Source organism: Aethalodelphis obliquidens, unplaced genomic scaffold (assembly GCF_003676395.1).
Source record: "Aethalodelphis obliquidens isolate GAN/ISIS:26980383/991018 unplaced genomic scaffold, ASM367639v1 scaffold31, whole genome shotgun sequence".
Classification (NCBI taxonomy): domain Eukaryota; kingdom Metazoa; phylum Chordata; class Mammalia; order Artiodactyla; family Delphinidae; genus Aethalodelphis; species Aethalodelphis obliquidens.
In genome coordinates, this window is record NW_020837975.1 from 17,388,667 (window position 1) to 17,406,659 (window position 17,993).

Consider the following 17,993-nt stretch of genomic DNA (forward strand, 5'->3'; position numbering starts at 1 on the left):
CTGTGTAAATAAAGCAGGTGGTGCCGCTTGTTGAGACAGTGTGATTGGCATCGTGCCCCTCCCTGAGGAGCAGGCGGCTGCTATATTCCCTGCATGAGTCTATGGTGAACACGGAGGAGGCAGGGCAGGTGCTCATCTCCCCACTGAAGAGCCTGCTACTCAGCCTGCACAGAGCCACCTCTCTGCCCTTTCAGATGCCTGACTGGGATACTGCTTCTTATGGATGTGTGGTCTTTTCATCTCTGGCTGTAATCTTACCCATGCGACCTAAGCTGTGACCATTACTCTTGACACTTTTTTGAGTGATAAGGCAAATCTCCCAGACCCAGGTGTACAGGGGCAGGGAGGATGGAGAGAGAGGTAGAATGATTAGGTAGTTTTGTTCTTTTATTTTTGTGGTAACTTTACGACATTTTAAAGTTATATACTATATGTTTAAACATCTCCCTAAAAAAGGCTGACCTATATAACAATCTAAATGGGACTATATCATTCTGCTACTACAAGGTGGGAAAGAATTCCCTTTGTAAAACTATGAATCCAAATAAATGACTGTTTACAAAAAAATAAATAAATAATAGCACTCTCCTCTAGGTTTATTGTTTGAAATTAATTCATACACTTAAATACGTAAAACAATACCTATCACATAGCAACAGCTCAAGAAATGTCAGCTATTATTGAAGCAATTCTATCAAATGCCCTTTTCTTTCAAAAATTTGCATTTCCTCCCAACCTAAACAATGTCTAGGGATAAGTAGAAAACAAAAACGTGTTTTTCCCCCCTTTGGAACTAGGCATATAAAATCTTTAGGCAGAATTTTTATACCTCAGTTGGGTGAAACACAAGAGTCTGGTAAAAATACTTTAAAAAAACAATCCTCCTAAGAGTCTGGAATTAACATATACAAATCACTAATACGGTAAGTCCCCTACATATGAACATTTAAGCTGTGAACTTTCAAAGATGCGAACTTGCCCCTGTATGCCAGCTGTTGTACTGTACTACTGTACTTTTCAAGGTAATGTACTGTAAGATTAAAAATGTTTTATTTTTTGTGTTTTTTATGTATTTTTTGTGTGAAAAGTATTATAAACCTATTACAGTACCGTACTATATAACTGATTGTGTTAGTTGGGTACCTACGCTTAACTTTGTTGGACTTATGAACAAATTGGACTTACGAACGCACTCTCGGAACGGAACTCGGTCATGTGTAGGGGACTTATTGTATATAAAATAGATGAACAGCAAGGACCTACTGTATAGCACGGGTACTATACTCAATATCTTGTAATAATGTATAATGGAAAAGAATCTAAAAAAGTGTATATATGTGTGTGTGTGTGTGTGTGTGTGTGTGTATAAAACTGAATCACTTTGTTGTACACCTGAAACTAACACATTGTAAATTAACTATGCTTCAATAAAAAAAAAATCCTCTTAACTTAATGGCAAAGCAAAGACTCTAGAATCAAAGAGACTAGTTCTAATCCTGGCTCTACAGCTTAAATTGTGGAAACCTAGGCTCACTTTGCACATCTGTAAAATGGGAATAGTGACATCTTCCCCCGGAAGGCTGCTGCACTTAGTGTGAGCACATATGTCATATAGAGTGGCTGGCACGGGCATGGCCCAGGGCAGGCCCTCCAGGGATGGTAATGATTACAGTGTGTTTCCAGGGGTCCAGGTATCAGGGTCCAGTGTATCTGGGCTTTCACTCACCGTTCCACTCCCTGGTCGAGGTCTTGACTGTCAGCACCGACTCTGCTCCATTAGGATACCTCCTCGTGGTATAAAACCTTTTGTATATTTTAATTCCAGCAGAAGTGTTCCAATACACCTCATCATAGTTACTCATATCACTGATGCACTTTATAGAAAAGCTTTGTCCCTCAGAAACAGAAATTGGGTCCGGGGTTATTTTTAGGTTGGCTAAAAGAATGCAAACAAAACAGACAAAAGAAAACCAATAACAAGTAAAATGTTTAGTCTTTCTGGTGACATCAACACCTGAGTGAAATTTCACACAGAGACAGAAAGCATGGGCTGTCCTGACTCTACTAGGGTCAACGTGGGATTGGTACCTTGCTGCTCCGGAGCTTTACTTGTTTCTAGGCTGTTCTCGGTGGTGCTCTGAACTGTACCCATTTCCATCACATGCCTTGGGAACTCGTGCACTTCCCCTTTGTGGCTGGAATTATCTCCTAATGATCAGCAGGGCAAAAGGTTGTAAACTACGGTGTCGACTTAACCCAAACTCCCCTCCAACCTTTTCCAGGCACCTCAAGGGGGACTCAATGGCTCAGTTCTTATAACCACACCATTCTCTACTCTTTTAAAATAACTTCAAAAAATACCATGCTGTATTTTCATTTCTTTCTTCTGTATCTCTTCTCCATAAACATGTGAGCCCCTTAAGAGTAGGACCCTCTCATCTGCATCTTCACATCCCCAGCATTAGCATTGGGTCCAGTACCCAGCCAGTGCTTTCCAAGCAGACGAGTGGTTTTTGGAATTACATGTTAAGTACAGGGATCACAGTGCTTACTGCCCAAATAATTATACCTGGGCTGGGAAGTACAGGCACCCTAATTTATGTCCCTATTTACTCCTATTTCTGAGAATTTTCTTGTAAGTTCATGAGGAACTAGTCACTGAAACTGTTAACCAGACCCTTATAAATAAAAGCTTCTATGAACATTCTACTGGTTTTACCTCTGGTTCTCTTTCTACTCCTCTTTGAGCATAGCTGTCATTTCAAAATGCCATTCACTCTGCCTTCTCTACGTGGACAATGTCACACCTTGAGCCCACAGATGCTGGCCAGCTTTTCCAATCAGTGTGAAATCTTATTCTTAGCCATAAACAAAAGAAATCAGGGCTTTCCATAGTACCCACCAGAAGTTGGGATTCAAATGTTCAGATGCAGCCCCAAAGTCACAGAGAAGGGATTCATATGCCCTTCATGTTGCCCTCCCTGGCTATAAGGATCTTGAGATGGTTTTCTAAGGCTGAGTTGTTTCTGAGGGTGGAAAGGAAAAGGCGCATGGAAGCCTCAATCTGGTTCTCTTGATTCCAGATGAGAATCAAACTACCAGACCGGTGGTTTTCAGCGAAGACTAAGCATGTCCCTGAGATAGCCAAAAGCCCACAGAATCAACACAACTCTCTGAGTTAAAACTTGCAGAGTATAACTGCTCTCATTCTAGAAAACCGCAAATACCTCAAAAGACCCTGAACTTTTCTATAGTAATAATGTTTCAGATAAATCTAATCTTGATCTTTGTAAAAGTGCTAAGTCAGGATAGTAGAAAATGGAAACAAGAGTAACAAGTATGTTTATCTCAGTCCTTTCTCCAAATTGTTCAGAAAGGGGAACTGAGGATTTATCTAAATATAATAGTTAGTATTTGTATGATGGGTGGGTAGAAAAACACGTTTGTCTGCCCCACTTTAGCAGATAGGGATGAAGCTATAATGCTTTATGATATGAGCAGAAGAAATGATACTTTTAAGAGGCCTAGAATTACTTAAAATATTTTTTAAAACCCATTTGTAACAACCGTAAAATAATCACAAAATACCAGACTCTTAAATCTTCCTGCAGCATTCTCTCTGGAAAAGACGAAATGGGAGAGAAAGAGGGGGTGGAGGATGGTGGGGAGTGAGCCAGGCTATTGGAATTCAAGGGGGGCCGAATGGGATTATGGGAGGAAAAAGTGGGAAATTAGCGGTGTTATCCTCATTCAGTGACTAATCTGAGTGTGAAACCCTACTTCCCATCCACTTTCTGTCTTTCTAGTACAATGCAGGCTGTTCCTTCCCTGCAACCGCTGTTTCTTACCCCTACCCTTCCTGCTTTTAAAGACTTCGTAAGAATGTAAATGGCAGAGATGGAAATCCCATTCTGTGGTTGACCCCAGTCACACTCTCACTACCATGGAAGGCCCTGCTCACGGATATTCCCAGGTGATTGGCAGCCCTTAGTTTGAAGTGCAAGGCAAAAAGTTCTAGTGAAAGAGTCCTTACCCACAGAGTTGAATGTCACTTTTATGTCTTTACTGCCTCTGGCTCCGTGGGCGCTGATGAACTCACACGTGTAGATCACTGTCGTTCCAGACAATCTGCTCGGACACTGAGTGCCATTGGCCGTGAGGGTGTATCTGCTGCAGCGAGGGTCTGCGTCTGTTTCAGGGCTTCCTGCAACCACATAAGAGGTTCTTTTACTGTCACAGTTGGCTGACTGTCTGATTCGGTAGCAAAGAAGCCAAATCAGTGAAAAGGAATTCTTATTTCAATTTCTTCTCTTTGAATGGAGAGGCGGGATGGTGTAATGTTAGCCCTGCCACCTCCGCATCCAGGTGGCCCGGCTGCAGATTCCAACGTTACTACTTACCAGTAGGGTGTTACTGGGAAAGTCACTAAACCACTCTGTGCCTCAGTTTCTCCAGATGTAAAATGAGAATAAATAACAGCTGTGACCTGGGATTGTAGTGTAACTGTGTAAACATTTAGAACAGTGCCTGGCTGGGGCCGACCCCTAACAAAGACCCTTCGTGATGGTAGCTGGACTGTGAAAAATAAAAAAGGAAGCCATGTGTTTGGATATGACTTCTACTGGAAGGAAGAAAATGTCAGATTATTTTGACTATTATTATTGTTGAAAGGAGGAAGAAACAGGACACGGACTCTGATATTCATCTCATTTGAGACCTGTTTTCATAACGTGTTCCTTCTTATTAGTATATATGTTTTAGTGGAAGCTTCAACGTCATGCTTTCTCAGGGTAACAGCAATTTACCCTTCAGAATAGCTGTTCTTCGCTATCTTCCTTTCCATTCCCAAGACGCTGTGCCCTCCAAGCCATCCTGCCTGTGGCTCTATAACAGCCTCTTGGCCATTTTTTTTGGTTCGGTTCTTTCACTCTCTCTCCTCCAGCCCTGCCCTCTGCAATGTACTTCTGCCAGGCATTCTTCAAACACTGGCAATCTTCCAAAAATTAAAGGAAAAAAAAACCCTTCTGATGAACTCCATCCAGCCTTGGCTGGATGATCAATGATATTTAAAATATTTTGATAAGTCACCAGCTTTTCTCCCCAGTCCCCAAAATGGTTGTTCAGAATACCAAACTGATTTCCCACCTTGAGTAAGTTACCTGCTAGTTCATAGGTACAAATGTCCCTTTCCTCTCCAAGGCTCACCCCTCTACTCATTTTTGGAAAACCTACTTTCTCTAATTCCTCCAGGACCTCACTCCATCCTTTATCGTTCCTCTCCCTTGACTGCAGAACAATGGAAGTTACTGAATGCAGCCTATAAGTTCGCGCTGTTTTCTGAAGTAGAGCTGGTAGGCAGTTAACCTAGCAGCGGCTCAAGGTTAAATAATATCCAGTGAAAATTGCCCACGACACTGAGGATACATAAAGGCATGGTTTGCAAAGCTTTCATCCTTACCAGAAAGCAGTTATTGCGGCAGATGCAAAGTATGCAACTGTTTTAAATGTTGACATTTATCTTCTTTTTTTTCCTCCTCTCAAAAGTCTTGCAAAGTGGGTACCATTGTCACTATTTAAAAGATGAAGGTCTGGGACTTCCCTGGCGATCTAGTGGTTAGGACTCAGTGCTCTCACTGCCACTGCCCAGGTTCAATCCCTGGTCAGGGAACTAAGATCCCGCAAGCTGTGCGGCACAGCCAAAAAAAAAAAGATTAAGTTCTCAGAGTCAAGATGACCCAACTTGCTCTGCAGCAGGGACAGGGCAGAGCTGGAATGACAGCTCTTCAGGACCAGATTCTGTCTTACTGGAAAGCACGGGTTGTAAGGCTAATTTTTCTACAGTAGAAGACTGGGTTCAAGTTCTTTTTTTTTCTTTTTCCTTTTTTAAGCCCAATTTTGTGTGCATTCCTACAAGTAGAGAAATCACTATTTAAAATCAGATTTGTCTACAGCAACATTAGGAACACAGAGGGAGGCACAGGGGGTAGGAGAGAGAGCAGTGGGTGAGGAGGGGACCCTTGGTGCTCTCGGGGAGATGGTGGGCAGCTCACGGAAACCCTCAGTCTCCTCATGTGGAAGACGAGGGATGGGATGAAATCCGTGGTTCTCACAATAACATCTCCTGTGAAACTGAAGAAAATTAAATTGCCTGGAGCCCAAACGTGGAGACTGTGAACAAGTGGCTCTCAGGAGGAACCTTGACAGCTGGTCTTTTTCAAAAGACAACTGTGGACACCCTGAGGGGCAGCCAGGCTGGGAGAGGCCGCCTCTGACGGGGCTGTTTGCCACTTCTAGCTGCTTCTCTAGGTCTCGCCTCAGCCCCCGAGGCAGGCCTGTCTCTAGCGGCCCTTTATAATGTGACTTGAAGCCCACAAGGCCGATTTCTGCTCAATAAAGAAAAAAAAAGTCTCCCTTATCTCTTACTTATGTCCTACTGGGCTACAAACATAGCATTTCAGATGGCACAGAAGCATAAATAATAACACACAATTAGGGCTTCCCTGGTGGCGCAGTGGTTGGGAGTCCGCCTGCCGATGCAGGGGACGCGGGTTCGTGCCCCGGTCCGGGAGGATCCCGCGTGCCACGGAGTGGCTGGGCCCATGGGCCATGGCCGCTGAGCCTGCGCATCCGGAGCCTGTGCTCCGCAGCGGGAGAGGCCACAACAGTGAGAGGCCCACGTACCGCAAAAAAAAAAAAAAAAATGTCAGTGGTAGGCAGGGCAAAGAAGAAGTTGACGAACTCGTCTGGAAACTGTTCTGTCAAAGAGGGAATTAGACTGTTATTTTTTCATCATCGCATAACAAGAGCTATGGTGAGAATACAAACGCTGTTGCTTTTAAATTTCCCCAAGTGGTCAGTACCTTCCCGTATAGGCAAAGCTAGCGCTAAGTACAGGCGAACCAGAAGCTGCACTAATGACTATTCGTACCTCTGTTATTACTACTAGTACTATTAACACTATTACTTCTGTTACCATTACCGTTTATATCATCAACCCATGCCCCATGATTTGAAATAGCCTCAGAAAGCCCTCCCTATTCGAAAAAGACCGCCTTCTTAAAGCTAGAAATTGTCACGCAGATTACTTCCTTTCTGTCTTATCCTCTGCCGGAAGTGCTTTGAAAATCCAGTGCAACCGTTTCTGAGAAGCTGTAATACATGCACTGCTAGATGCTTTGGGGTGAATTATCTAGCTAGACTGCTTTCTGCTGAGCTGGAAAAACGAGTGATAGAAGAACTGGTGGAATCTGGAGAAAGACTGCCGCAGAGAGGGGACGGCAAGGGAGACGGAAGGAGGGCAGGGTGTTGAAAGCAGGGGCTAAATTCATCAGAGAAACCACCCTGCCGGCCCCCGGCGGCCAGCCCTGTGGCAGGAAATCCACTATTCCGCCGGTCGGTTCAGCCCACCCTGGGCGTTACGAATGTCTGCAGCAGCGGTGGCCACAGCGAGGTTCCTGAGCATCTGCACAGCAGACTTCCTGGTTCTCTTGCCAGATGGCGAGGCTTTTCACCTCTCACAGTTGAAAGCGTCTAAGTCAGTACTCCGGGAACTGTGCAAGGTCCTTCTCCCATCTGGCAGTTCCTCCAGGATGTCTACACCTCCTCTTCCTTAAAAATTAGGGAAGTGACTAAATGGACCATATGTCAACATGTTCAACAGTTACCAGATGCTTTTCCCATTCTCTGGAGCACTTTAAGGTAGAAAACAAATGTGCTTTTCAAATTAGATGTGCTCAGAAAACGTTACATCCAGATTGATCCTTATTTTATTTATGATTTAATAATGTCTGATAGCAACGGCTTTATAAAATAAAAGCTCCACCACACTGATGTATTTCATGGGTAAAGCCACATTTTCCTTTAAGGATTTTTTACTAAAAAAGGTGAGCAAGGGCTTCCCTGGTGGCGCAGTGGTTGAGAGTCTGCCTGCCGATGCAGGGGACGCGGGTTCGTGCCCCGGTTCGGGAAGATCCCACATGCTGCGGAGCGGCTGGGCCCATGAGCCATGGCCGCTGAGCCTGTGCATCCAGAGTCTGTGCTCCGCAATGGGAGAGGCCACAACCGTGAGAGGCCCGCGTACCGCAAAAAACAAACAAACAAACAAAAGGTGAGCAAATAATACTGTCATTTCTCAAGGGAAAGATTGGATCTTGTTATGTGAGGTTTCTAGGCAGAAAACAGTCTTCTGTTTCAATACAAATTCTGCCGGATCAACTCACTCTAGTGCTGGCTCACCAGGCATGTGTGATATAGTTTGACCAAGGCGAAGGCTGTGAAACAAGGTGAGTCCCAATTCTTTTCTTTTCCTAATTATGACAATCTTGGATAAGTCATTTCATTTGAACCTCGATTTCCTTATTTGAAAATGGGAGGCAAAAAAAAAATGCCAGCTTCAAACTTGTGGTCAAGTTTAAGTGGGATTAAAAGTGATAACATATCTTTTAAAAATCGGTTGATCATAAACTAGTATACAAAACAGAATCACCAATGCTATTTTAATTTCTTCTTCTTGTCATTCACCAGTATAAACTGGAAGGTGGGGAATTTCCAGTGATATCTCAGATCTGCAAACAGGATCGGAAATTGACATTGGTTGAGAGACACACAGGTTGACAGAGAAAGATATAAAACCAGAGGCATGGAGTCAGATAATACAGAAAGAGACATGGTGACAAAGGCAGAGAAGTGGGAAGGACAGACACCAAGAGGAGAGACACAGGAATGAGACTCTCAGATTCAGACCCCAAAGCAAAGCCAATGACCTCATCCTTGGCTCTCTGCTGAAGAGGGAAAGGAGAGGGCGGTGGGGACAAGCTTGTCTTGTCTGTAGGCAAGACACCATGCACCTGCATCATCCTGTCACTCCCTCTTGGGTCTTCTCTGCCAGAATCTTGTCTACAACCCAAGCATGAAACTTGTGTGTGTATATTTTGGGAATTTTGTTTTAGAATGGCTAAGCTGGAGCTGGCATCAAACCTCATACTTTTTCAGTCTGGAATAAAACCCAGCCACCTGACATTTGCTCTTGCACCGACCGCATCTCCCATTTTTACTTGGCCAAGAGGCAAAAACCTGTTTGCAGAAGGGCTTCTAACAGTCTCACCTGGAATGCTTACAGACCCCTGTTGCTTCCATTCAACTTGACTCCAATTCACCGTCATCTCACTGCAGCAGTTCAAAGACACAGGACTGTTGTCACACATCACCTTCATGTCTTCATTTGCCCAAATCTGGATGGATGTAACATCTATTTTTTTTCTGGACCCATATTCAAAAATATCTAATGTCAGTTTGCAAATATATTCACCTGTATTGAACACACAAAGGCATTTATTATTACTATTACACATGTCTATTTCCTTAGAAGAATGATAGCCTCATCTCATGTGTCATGATGGTACTTCGTGAAACATCACTTTCAAAAGCATCTGAGACTCGGTCTAAACAACACTAAAGGAACATTCAGGAAGTGCAGAAGGTCAAGGCAGGTATTTCTGATGCCATAAGGTAAAAGAGTAGAGAGCTGTTCTCAGGAAAGAGCAGAAATCTGAGTCCTCGCTAGTAAGAAAAGAAGTGTGGGGATGCTTCAGAGATAGAAAGGGAAAATGGGAAAACCTTGGAGAATTAGGAGATCATGGATAATTTTGGCATCCATGACTCTGTGGCAGGTCAGAGTCAACAAACATACGATAGAACCCATGTGTCTGCAGCCCAGTTTCTCATTCAGAGAAAAAGAGATGCTCCTGTTGACATCTGGGTTACGATGGGGCTATTAAATTCTAAAATGTCAGGTACAAAACGTATGCTTCTGTGGTTGCTGGGGAGGGACAAGTGGGAGGGATTAAAACAGAGGACAAGAAAATGGGCGGGGGAGGAAAGCAGGCACCCATATGTTCACTACCTTGATTGTGGTCATAGTTGTACGGGTGTACACACATGTCAAAACTTATTAAATTATACACTTCACATATGTACAGCTTATTATATGTCAATTCTACCTCAACAAGGCTCTTCTAAATTTTTTTTAAATGTTAAAAAAAGGAGTTTACTTTTTGTCTTAGTTTCCAACTCATAAGCTTCAGTAAATGTGGAAAATTATATTTGTCTCCCAAGGCTAAAGTTGCTTGGCTCATTCATCATGGGATTAATCTTCAGTTTTGAAAAGCTGAGCCTGGTGACTTCGTTTTGAAGAGGAAAAGGCTATCTACACACACCACCACGGTTTGATTCTTTCTTAGCCCTTCATTCCTTTCCTCGCCCTGGTTACTGGATGGCAACCCACCCGCATCATCCTGCGTGATGTTGTAAATGGTGAGGCGAGACACGGAGGTCATGTTGTTGAGCACGTAGGTGTAGATGGAGAATCTGCTGCTGTTCTGGATGTCGAAGCCTGTTTCCACGTGCTGCCAGGATACGTTGGAGGACAAAACTTCGTTCTCACACATCAGAGTTACTGTATCCCCTTCAAAGATGATTTCTGGGGTGATGGAGAACTTCGTTTCATCTGGGAACCCAAACAAAAGATATTAGGGTCCCAAAGCAAATACATGGAATTAATGCTACTCCCTGAATGCCACCACCACTGGGGTTCTAGAGAGGTCTCCGTGGTGATGAATGAGGCAACGCGTCTTCCTCACTCCACCCCTGGGCAGCTGGGATCTGAGGCCCCAGAGTGACAGTCTGCCAGCTACTAGGGATATGGTTCCCAGTTTGGGATCTTTGCACACTTAACAGTCCTCAATGGTACTAATGGGGATCCCAAAGCTATTTTCAATATTTCAAATAATCTGTCACAGACATAGAGAACAGACTTGTGGTTGCCAAGGGGGAGGGGGTGAGGGGAGGGATGGACTGGGAGTTTGGGATTAGCAAATGCAAACTATTATATACAGGATGGATAAACATCAAGGTCTTACTGTATAGCACGGGGAACTATATTCAATATAATTGTGACAAACCATAATGGAAAAGAATATGAAAAAGAATGTGTAATATATATGTATAACTGAACCACTTTGCTGTACAGCAGAAATTAACACAACATTGTAAATCAACTATACTTCAATAAAATTTATAAAATAAAATAAAAATGCAAAAAAATTTTTAAATAGTCTGGTAGAAAATTGCACATTTGCTTATGAAAAAGTCACCACAGCTAACCTAAACATCAAGTTTCTTTGCTACTGATTTGAAAGATATCAACTGCTTCTTACTGATAACTGATACCTCATGCTGACTGAAAGCTCTGTCCTGTGTCGTTGATGAATTAAGAGTGGGAAAATAAATTAATTTTTTACAATAAAGTATGCTTGGGAAATAAGAATGTTTTTAAAGACCTAACACCCATGGGCCCATAAGAGTGGGAGCTTATGAGATACACAGGTCTGTATTTGAATCCTGGTTCTGTACCAGGCATAGCTGTGTGGCCCTGGGGAACTTGCTTAGCATCTCTGAGCCTCAACTCCCTCGTTTGGAAAACAGGAGCAGTGAGCACTACCACGGGAGGTGATTTGGAGGAATAGTAACTATTCTTATAGTTTTCACAGTAAAATTCTGGGGAACCCTGGTATTAAGCTATTTCACAGACAGAAATCAAAACACGGTGTTTGCTGTTTTTGTGTGTGTTTTTATGGCCGTCCCTTGTTTACACAACATACACATTTTTCCCTCTAAGCTGTGCTATGTCCTTCATGAGCTCCGTGTGCTGAGAAAATCAGAGGAGCTGGGGAAGCAGGTTTGGCAACTCCTCTTTTGGATGGTTCTTTATGCCCACGCCACACCCTGTCCGTACTGTAAACGTGGACTAAAATACCACACAATTAATTTAGGGTGCTGTGATGTTCTGGTCAAAATATCAAGGTATCTAAAATATTTGTTATCCCGTTTTTTAGGCTCCTGGATAAAATAAGATTTCAGAAAATTGCATTCAACTATTAGGAAGCAAGGCCATCCGTGAATATTTCATGTAGTGAACTGACCAGGAAGGCACAGAAACTTATGTTACTTACTACGTGGCCTTGAGCAAATGATTGAAATCGAAGCCTCCACTTCCCCACCTGTAAAATGGCGATAATAGTATCTACCTCACAGGATGTATGAAGATGAAAAATGTGTAAAACACTGGGTTTAACATAGAAAAGGTACAATAACTGTGCCCGCTTTTCATTAGCACCACTGCTAATTACAAGGTTCCGGAAAACTGCCGGATTTCCGTGGTTATATGGAATTGATCATAAATATATTGGGAGAGATTAAAGAAAGGGGCGTTCCGGTTAAGGGACCCTGCTGATTGGTCAAACATCACTAGAGGATTAATATACGGCAAACTAAAAGGGACCATTCTGAAGACTGCCATGTGCCTTTCCTGAAATAGTTTCATGAAGATGGACTTAAAAATAATTTCCTGATACCACCTCATTCATTCAGCATTTTTCTTTCTTTTTCTCTTCCTCTCCCCTGCACCCCTCAGTCTTGCCGCCAGATAAAATTATAATTTAAGAAAAACCCACCCAGGGACTCCCCTGGCGGTGCAGTGGTTAATACTCTGCGTTTCCAATGCAGGGGGCGTGGGTTCGATACCTGGTCGGGGAACTAAGATCCTACATGCTGCGCGGCCAAAAAAAAAAAAACCTACTCAGCTACTTGACTTTTTTGGATCCTTGTATTTTGGATAAACCCCACTAACCCTATGGAGAGCAGGCTGGTATTTAAGCTCCCGGGGGTGGAATTGCATGTGACATAGTTCATGGTCATTGGTCTAAGGCTGTGCATATCAAGGACAGAGATGAATGTAGATTCTCTTGCAAAAAGGGGCATCGAGTGTCATTCGCAACAAATTCATGGCTCTTTGGAAGAATAAGCTACAGACACTAGAACACTTTTGTGGTTTTGGACTGACTGTCAGCCACCGGTCAGGAAAACTGCTGGATACTTATTCCTGTAAATGTCTGACTATATTCAGCACAATGGAAATTTGGGGGAAAGAGTCATCATAATTGAAGCTCATGTATGCTAGAGCTTGCTATTCTCCTGTGCCCTCAGAACCATAAAGAAAAAAGTTTTTTCAGGCCAAAGCATCTGCCGGTTGGTGGGATGGCATTAGGGGTGAGGAAGGGGTTGGCGATGCTGGGATTACTTCCATGTGAGTCCGCACCTGGAGGTCACTTACTTCCCTGCGTTGAATTTTTCAGTTTTCATCTATGTGGTTGCTGCCTTATTCATTCTGAATTTTTATCTTGCTGTTTTTCTCTTTCTTATGTTGTAGCACTTTCTTACCGTTGTGTATATCCCTTTCAATATTTTATTTTTAAAAATGATCCAATGTTTAAAAATATTAGCAGCGAATGTAGAGAGAAAGAGTATGGACCTGTTGTAAGGATGGTCTGACTCCTGAGAAGGGGCACTTTTCCTTCCAGCTGTGCCTCAGACAATCCCTTCAGTGCCCTCCCCATGGTGAACTGTGTTGTTCCAAAGAGGAGTCACCTTCACTCTGGAACCACGGACCTGAGTTAGACAGAACACCTACCGGCCAGTACCGGTCCACCAAATCTCTGCTCAGTTGGCTCCCCTTTCTATCCCCCAGGTAACAATCGATCCACCCACCTAATTACACAACAGAGCTCAACTCTATACCCCGTTTGTAAAATGAGGGAGAACATCTACAATACCAGGACTCTTACCACTGCTACATCTGATCCAAAGCAGTGTTTCTCAAACTTTCCATGCATCAGAATCACCTGGAGGGCTTGCCGGAACAGACTGGCCCAGGTTGGTCTGGGGTGGCCCCAAGAATTTGCTTTTCTAACAAGTACCAAGATGCTGCTGATGCTGCTGGTCTGGGGGTCACACTTTCAGAACCACTGCTCTAAAGTAACAACGGTCCCCCTAGTCAATATCAATGCATTTCATGAATATCCCCCACTTCCACCACCACAACATTAGTTCTACTTTTTTGGATGTTTTGGGTCTGTTAATTTAAAAAAAATCCATAAACCCAGATGGCTCTGTGGCCCCCTTGTAATATCTCTCCCTCCTGGGAACCCCACCACCACCACCACTTCCCCAGTCGCAGTGATATTAGCAGTGTAACGAGGCTCTGAACAGGCCTAAGATGGGGAGAAGGTACCAAAACTCTATGCCAGGAACTGGAGAGTCTCTCTCCACGGAGGACACTGTAATGTGATCTCCCAGATTTAAGCATCATGATAAATGCCGTTACCATATCTAAGTAGAATCTATATATTGGAGAAATGTAGCGATGTTCTACTTACTGCTGTAAGTAACCTGGAAGGAACTGCTGTCCATCTTGTAGGTCTGACTGAGGTTCTGTGTTACTTGCTCGTTTGCTTTGTGCATTAATTCAGGTGACGCTGCTGTTGTAGTGACTTCATACACCACAACCACACTTCCAGGCCTGGATGGAGACCACTCAGTTCAGTAAAGCAGTAAGTGATCTGGAAGAGTCTAGATCCTTATGGTTTATTTGCATAAGAAAACAGAGCCTGGGGACTTTATCTTCAAGGGTCCACTGAAATCCAACCTGTTTCTAAGCTCTAGCTGAAAGCCTGAGGCAGGGCTCGAACACTCAAGTGTCTGCAGATGGGTAACATCAATGACTGGAAGAGCCAGATGGGGCAGAGTGAATTGAATCCTACAAATGGGTCAAAGGATATAAGCCATAAGGTAGAGACTGTTGTCACACAGTCTGCTGGCCCAGGTTACCAGCTATGCTGAATATCCAGTGAAGCCAAAATCCTCAACGTTTCTGTAAACATTCTTCATTTTTTAATTGGCAACTAACTTTTTGAAACACTGTGCAAACACACTTAGGGCTGCCCGGTGCCTAACTCCACAGGGATGCATTCACATGACAGTGTGCAACTCTGTGGCCATGGCTAGCTGGCTAACTTTTTTTAATAAAGGCATCATTGCATGCATGACTTTATTTCATTTTTGTATTTCTGACTTCCCTAGATGGCAAATGTATCCCACATCTTTGTCTGCAAAATTTTTGCGTGCATAGAATGAACACAAGTCTTTTTCTCACCTTCCTTCTAAGTAGGTACGTCTCTAAGGAGTGAGCTACTATTCTCAGTATTTCCTTTCACTTTAAGCCCTGGAAATCTGACACTGTCTTCACCTTTACCAAACTGCCCCCACTGGGCATCCCAGATGGTGCCCTTCTAACGGGCTTTTGCTTTTTCACTAACGTTTTGGTATCTGCCATTGGATAAAAATGACCCAGTTATAGCATTCTTACCTGAACTCTGTCACTGTCACCAATTTGAAGCCTGGTAAAATACTGTAACCCTTCCAGAACTGGAAAATAAAGCAAGACAAGTGTCACGGATCAAGGTCCACTGAGAGACGGGTCAACAATTTGAAACAGAGTGAAGAGTGTCTATTTCTTATCACCCTGGGTAAAATGCTCTCCTGTAAATTTTGTTAGCGGCAGATCTTTGAAGAAGTGATTCCTATCTACCTAGGTCATTCTGGGTTCTCCAGGAAGCAAACACCAGAGTAAATGTGCAAAAAATTTACTTAGGGAAATGCCTAGGGGAAAATAATGGGAAGGCAGTGGGGAAGACAGGGAGAGCCATCAGACCCGAGTGAAATTGTGCAGGACAGGCTGGATGAAATCATCCTAGACTGAGCCTGGGAAGGTTCAGTACAGCCTTCAAAGGAGTCCCACGTGTGCTAGACAGACCCGCCCTGCTCATTCACTAGCAGCAGGCAGCCAGCCCTGCCATGCGGCAGCAGCCGGGCCCTCAATCAATTGCATTTCCTGTAGTTGGAAATCTTCGAGGTGCCTTCTTGCAGCTGCCACACTGCCGGACCGGATCCCTCACTTAACATATCACAGCTCTGGTTGAGCCAATGTGGTTTTTACTGATGTTTTTACTTCATTTTGTTTTCTCTGAATTCCAACCCCACAGGAAATTCAATTTGAATCAAGTCATATTTACAGAGCGGATGCCGTGTGCAAAGTGCTGTGTTAAGTAGCTGGATGGGTGGGATCCAAAGGTTAATATGTAACTCTCCTTTTTTCCTCAAAAGTGTATAATTTAGTGTGTCACGTGTGTGCGTGAGGAGGATTCTCATGCTGTGCAGAACTATTACATGTCGGATATGCAAATCAGATATCCTACAGCTCATCTGTATCCGAGTTTCATCATGGCGCCCATGAACAATGGTAATATTTGACTGAGTAAACAGGAGGCCGCTCCTGGCTTGAGGCAGAGGGTTGGCTGCCCAGAGGGTTAAGGGGAGTCATTACCTCAGCCCACTTGTGGCAATTTGTACCACACCAGTTGAGAAGCTCTATTCCAAATGAACTGACTCAGCAAAGCATTTAGGTTTAGATGAATTAATCCAATGTAAAGCACTTAGAATAGTGTCTGGCCCACAGTTTACAATGAGAGAATATCCTCTTTTTTTGCATGAGTAAATTTACATATGTATACAGTCTTTTTCATATTCTTTTCCATTATGGTTTATCACAGGATATTGAATATAGTTCCCTGTGCTATACAGTAGGACCTTGTTGTTTATCCATTCTATATATAATAGTTTGCATCTGCTCATCCCAAACTCCCAATCCATCCTGCCCCTTCCCCCACTCCCCCTGGGCAACCACAAGTTTGTTCTCTATGTCTATGAGTCTGTTTCTGTTATGTGGAATCTACAATATGACACAAATGAACCTATCTACGTGAGTAAATTTAAATCTGCCTTACGTGTGAATGCCTTGGGACCTGCAGTGTAGAGTGGTGTGGAATCCTCTGTGCCAGACTTGGGCTGGTCTGCACAAAAGATGTTAGGGGTTTCACCCATGTGATGTGCGAAGATGAATAGAAATGCACCATCTGGTGCTTCTAGACCAGGTTCTTGGACCTTTTAGTAGGTTTCTGTGAGTTGATGCTGCCAAATTTTATGTGAATCAATTCTATCTTGGGAGGAAGTTCCACCTATAGGTCAAGATGATGTCCCGTCATCCCCTGAACACTGTCTGATTTGAGCGCTTCTTAATTCATCGTCCCAGAGGTATAGAAATAATTTCAACATTCACATTCATAAATTCTGACAGATTCAAGCAAACGACCCACTATAAATGCAACAGATTCAGTTCAGCTCAGAGTTTGTTGGTTCAGAGCCTCCTGGGACCAAAACTCACCGCTGTTTCCAAGTCAGTCTTGTAGGACCTATAGAGGGCAGAGGAAGAGTTCTTGAGTTCTTCTTGAAAGCCCACATTGAGTCTGACCGACATTCGCAGGGTAATATCTGCTGAAGAACACAGGGCAATATTTTAAAAATCCCATGTCAGCATTTGAGTACACACAGGACAGAGAAGCATCTGGTTGAGTTGATATCAAATAGCCACTCAACAAACAAACATTCAGTGAGCAGTTACTTACCCCCCTGGAGCTGGCAAAAAGGTCCCTTGGGAGGCAGTCCCTTAAGGAGACTGCAATGATGCCCTGAAGGGGAGCCATCAGGCCCTTGACAAGTGAGATTGTGGAGGCACTTTTCCTGAGGCCACTTATAGCCTTTCTCACAGGAGCACCAGATTTCATTTCCAGTAGGTCTGCAGACTGCCATCAACCAGAACAATGAGGAGAGAAAAGGTAGTTACCGCTTTTGTGTTTATAGACGTCAAGTATTTATACTTGTAGGAAGCGCTAACTCCACTTCATATTGCCCTTCTGGGAAGTTCAGTAGTTCTGCATGAGATTCTCATGATTCCCGTACATGTCACCTTGCTGTTAGGCACGGCCATCTAAAAGATGACAGCTCTGACCATCCCAGGGGCTGCCTACAATGATAAAGTGCTCAACAGATTCCCGGACTAGAGGGTATGGCAGCCAGCCTCCAAGATGGCACGACCCATCCCCGCCTCTGGGTACTCACACCCTTTTATAACTCCCTCTCATGTTGTACCAGGGTTGGTCTGTGTGACCGAGAGAATATAGAAAGAAGTGGTGGTGCATCGCTTC

At 43.6% G+C, this 17,993-nt stretch overlaps 1 protein-coding gene across 6 annotated transcripts in view; it reads right to left on the reverse strand.

The window, feature by feature from the left end:
* The window catches only part of ADGRF5 (adhesion G protein-coupled receptor F5), a 109,140-nt gene that overhangs the window by 17,268 nt on the left and 73,879 nt on the right, over window positions 1-17,993 (reverse strand). For 3 of the 6 annotated variants that reach the window (XM_027127447.1, XM_027127446.1, XM_027127449.1), the window contains exons 5-13: window positions 17,415-17,591; window positions 17,174-17,283; window positions 15,260-15,318; window positions 14,271-14,413; window positions 10,283-10,504; window positions 9,104-9,307; window positions 4,034-4,204; window positions 2,089-2,208; window positions 1,727-1,936 (exon numbers count right to left, since the gene is read on the reverse strand). In XM_027127447.1, the coding sequence (XP_026983248.1) occupies window positions 1,727-1,936; window positions 2,089-2,208; window positions 4,034-4,204; window positions 9,104-9,307; window positions 10,283-10,504; window positions 14,271-14,413; window positions 15,260-15,318; window positions 17,174-17,283; window positions 17,415-17,591 (1,416 nt within the window). The remainder of the gene's footprint in view (window positions 1-1,726; window positions 1,937-2,088; window positions 2,209-4,033; window positions 4,205-9,103; window positions 9,308-10,282; window positions 10,505-14,270; window positions 14,414-15,259; window positions 15,319-17,173; window positions 17,284-17,414; window positions 17,592-17,993) is intronic. The other 3 variants (XM_027127448.1, XM_027127450.1, XM_027127451.1) reach the window with 3 other exon arrangements.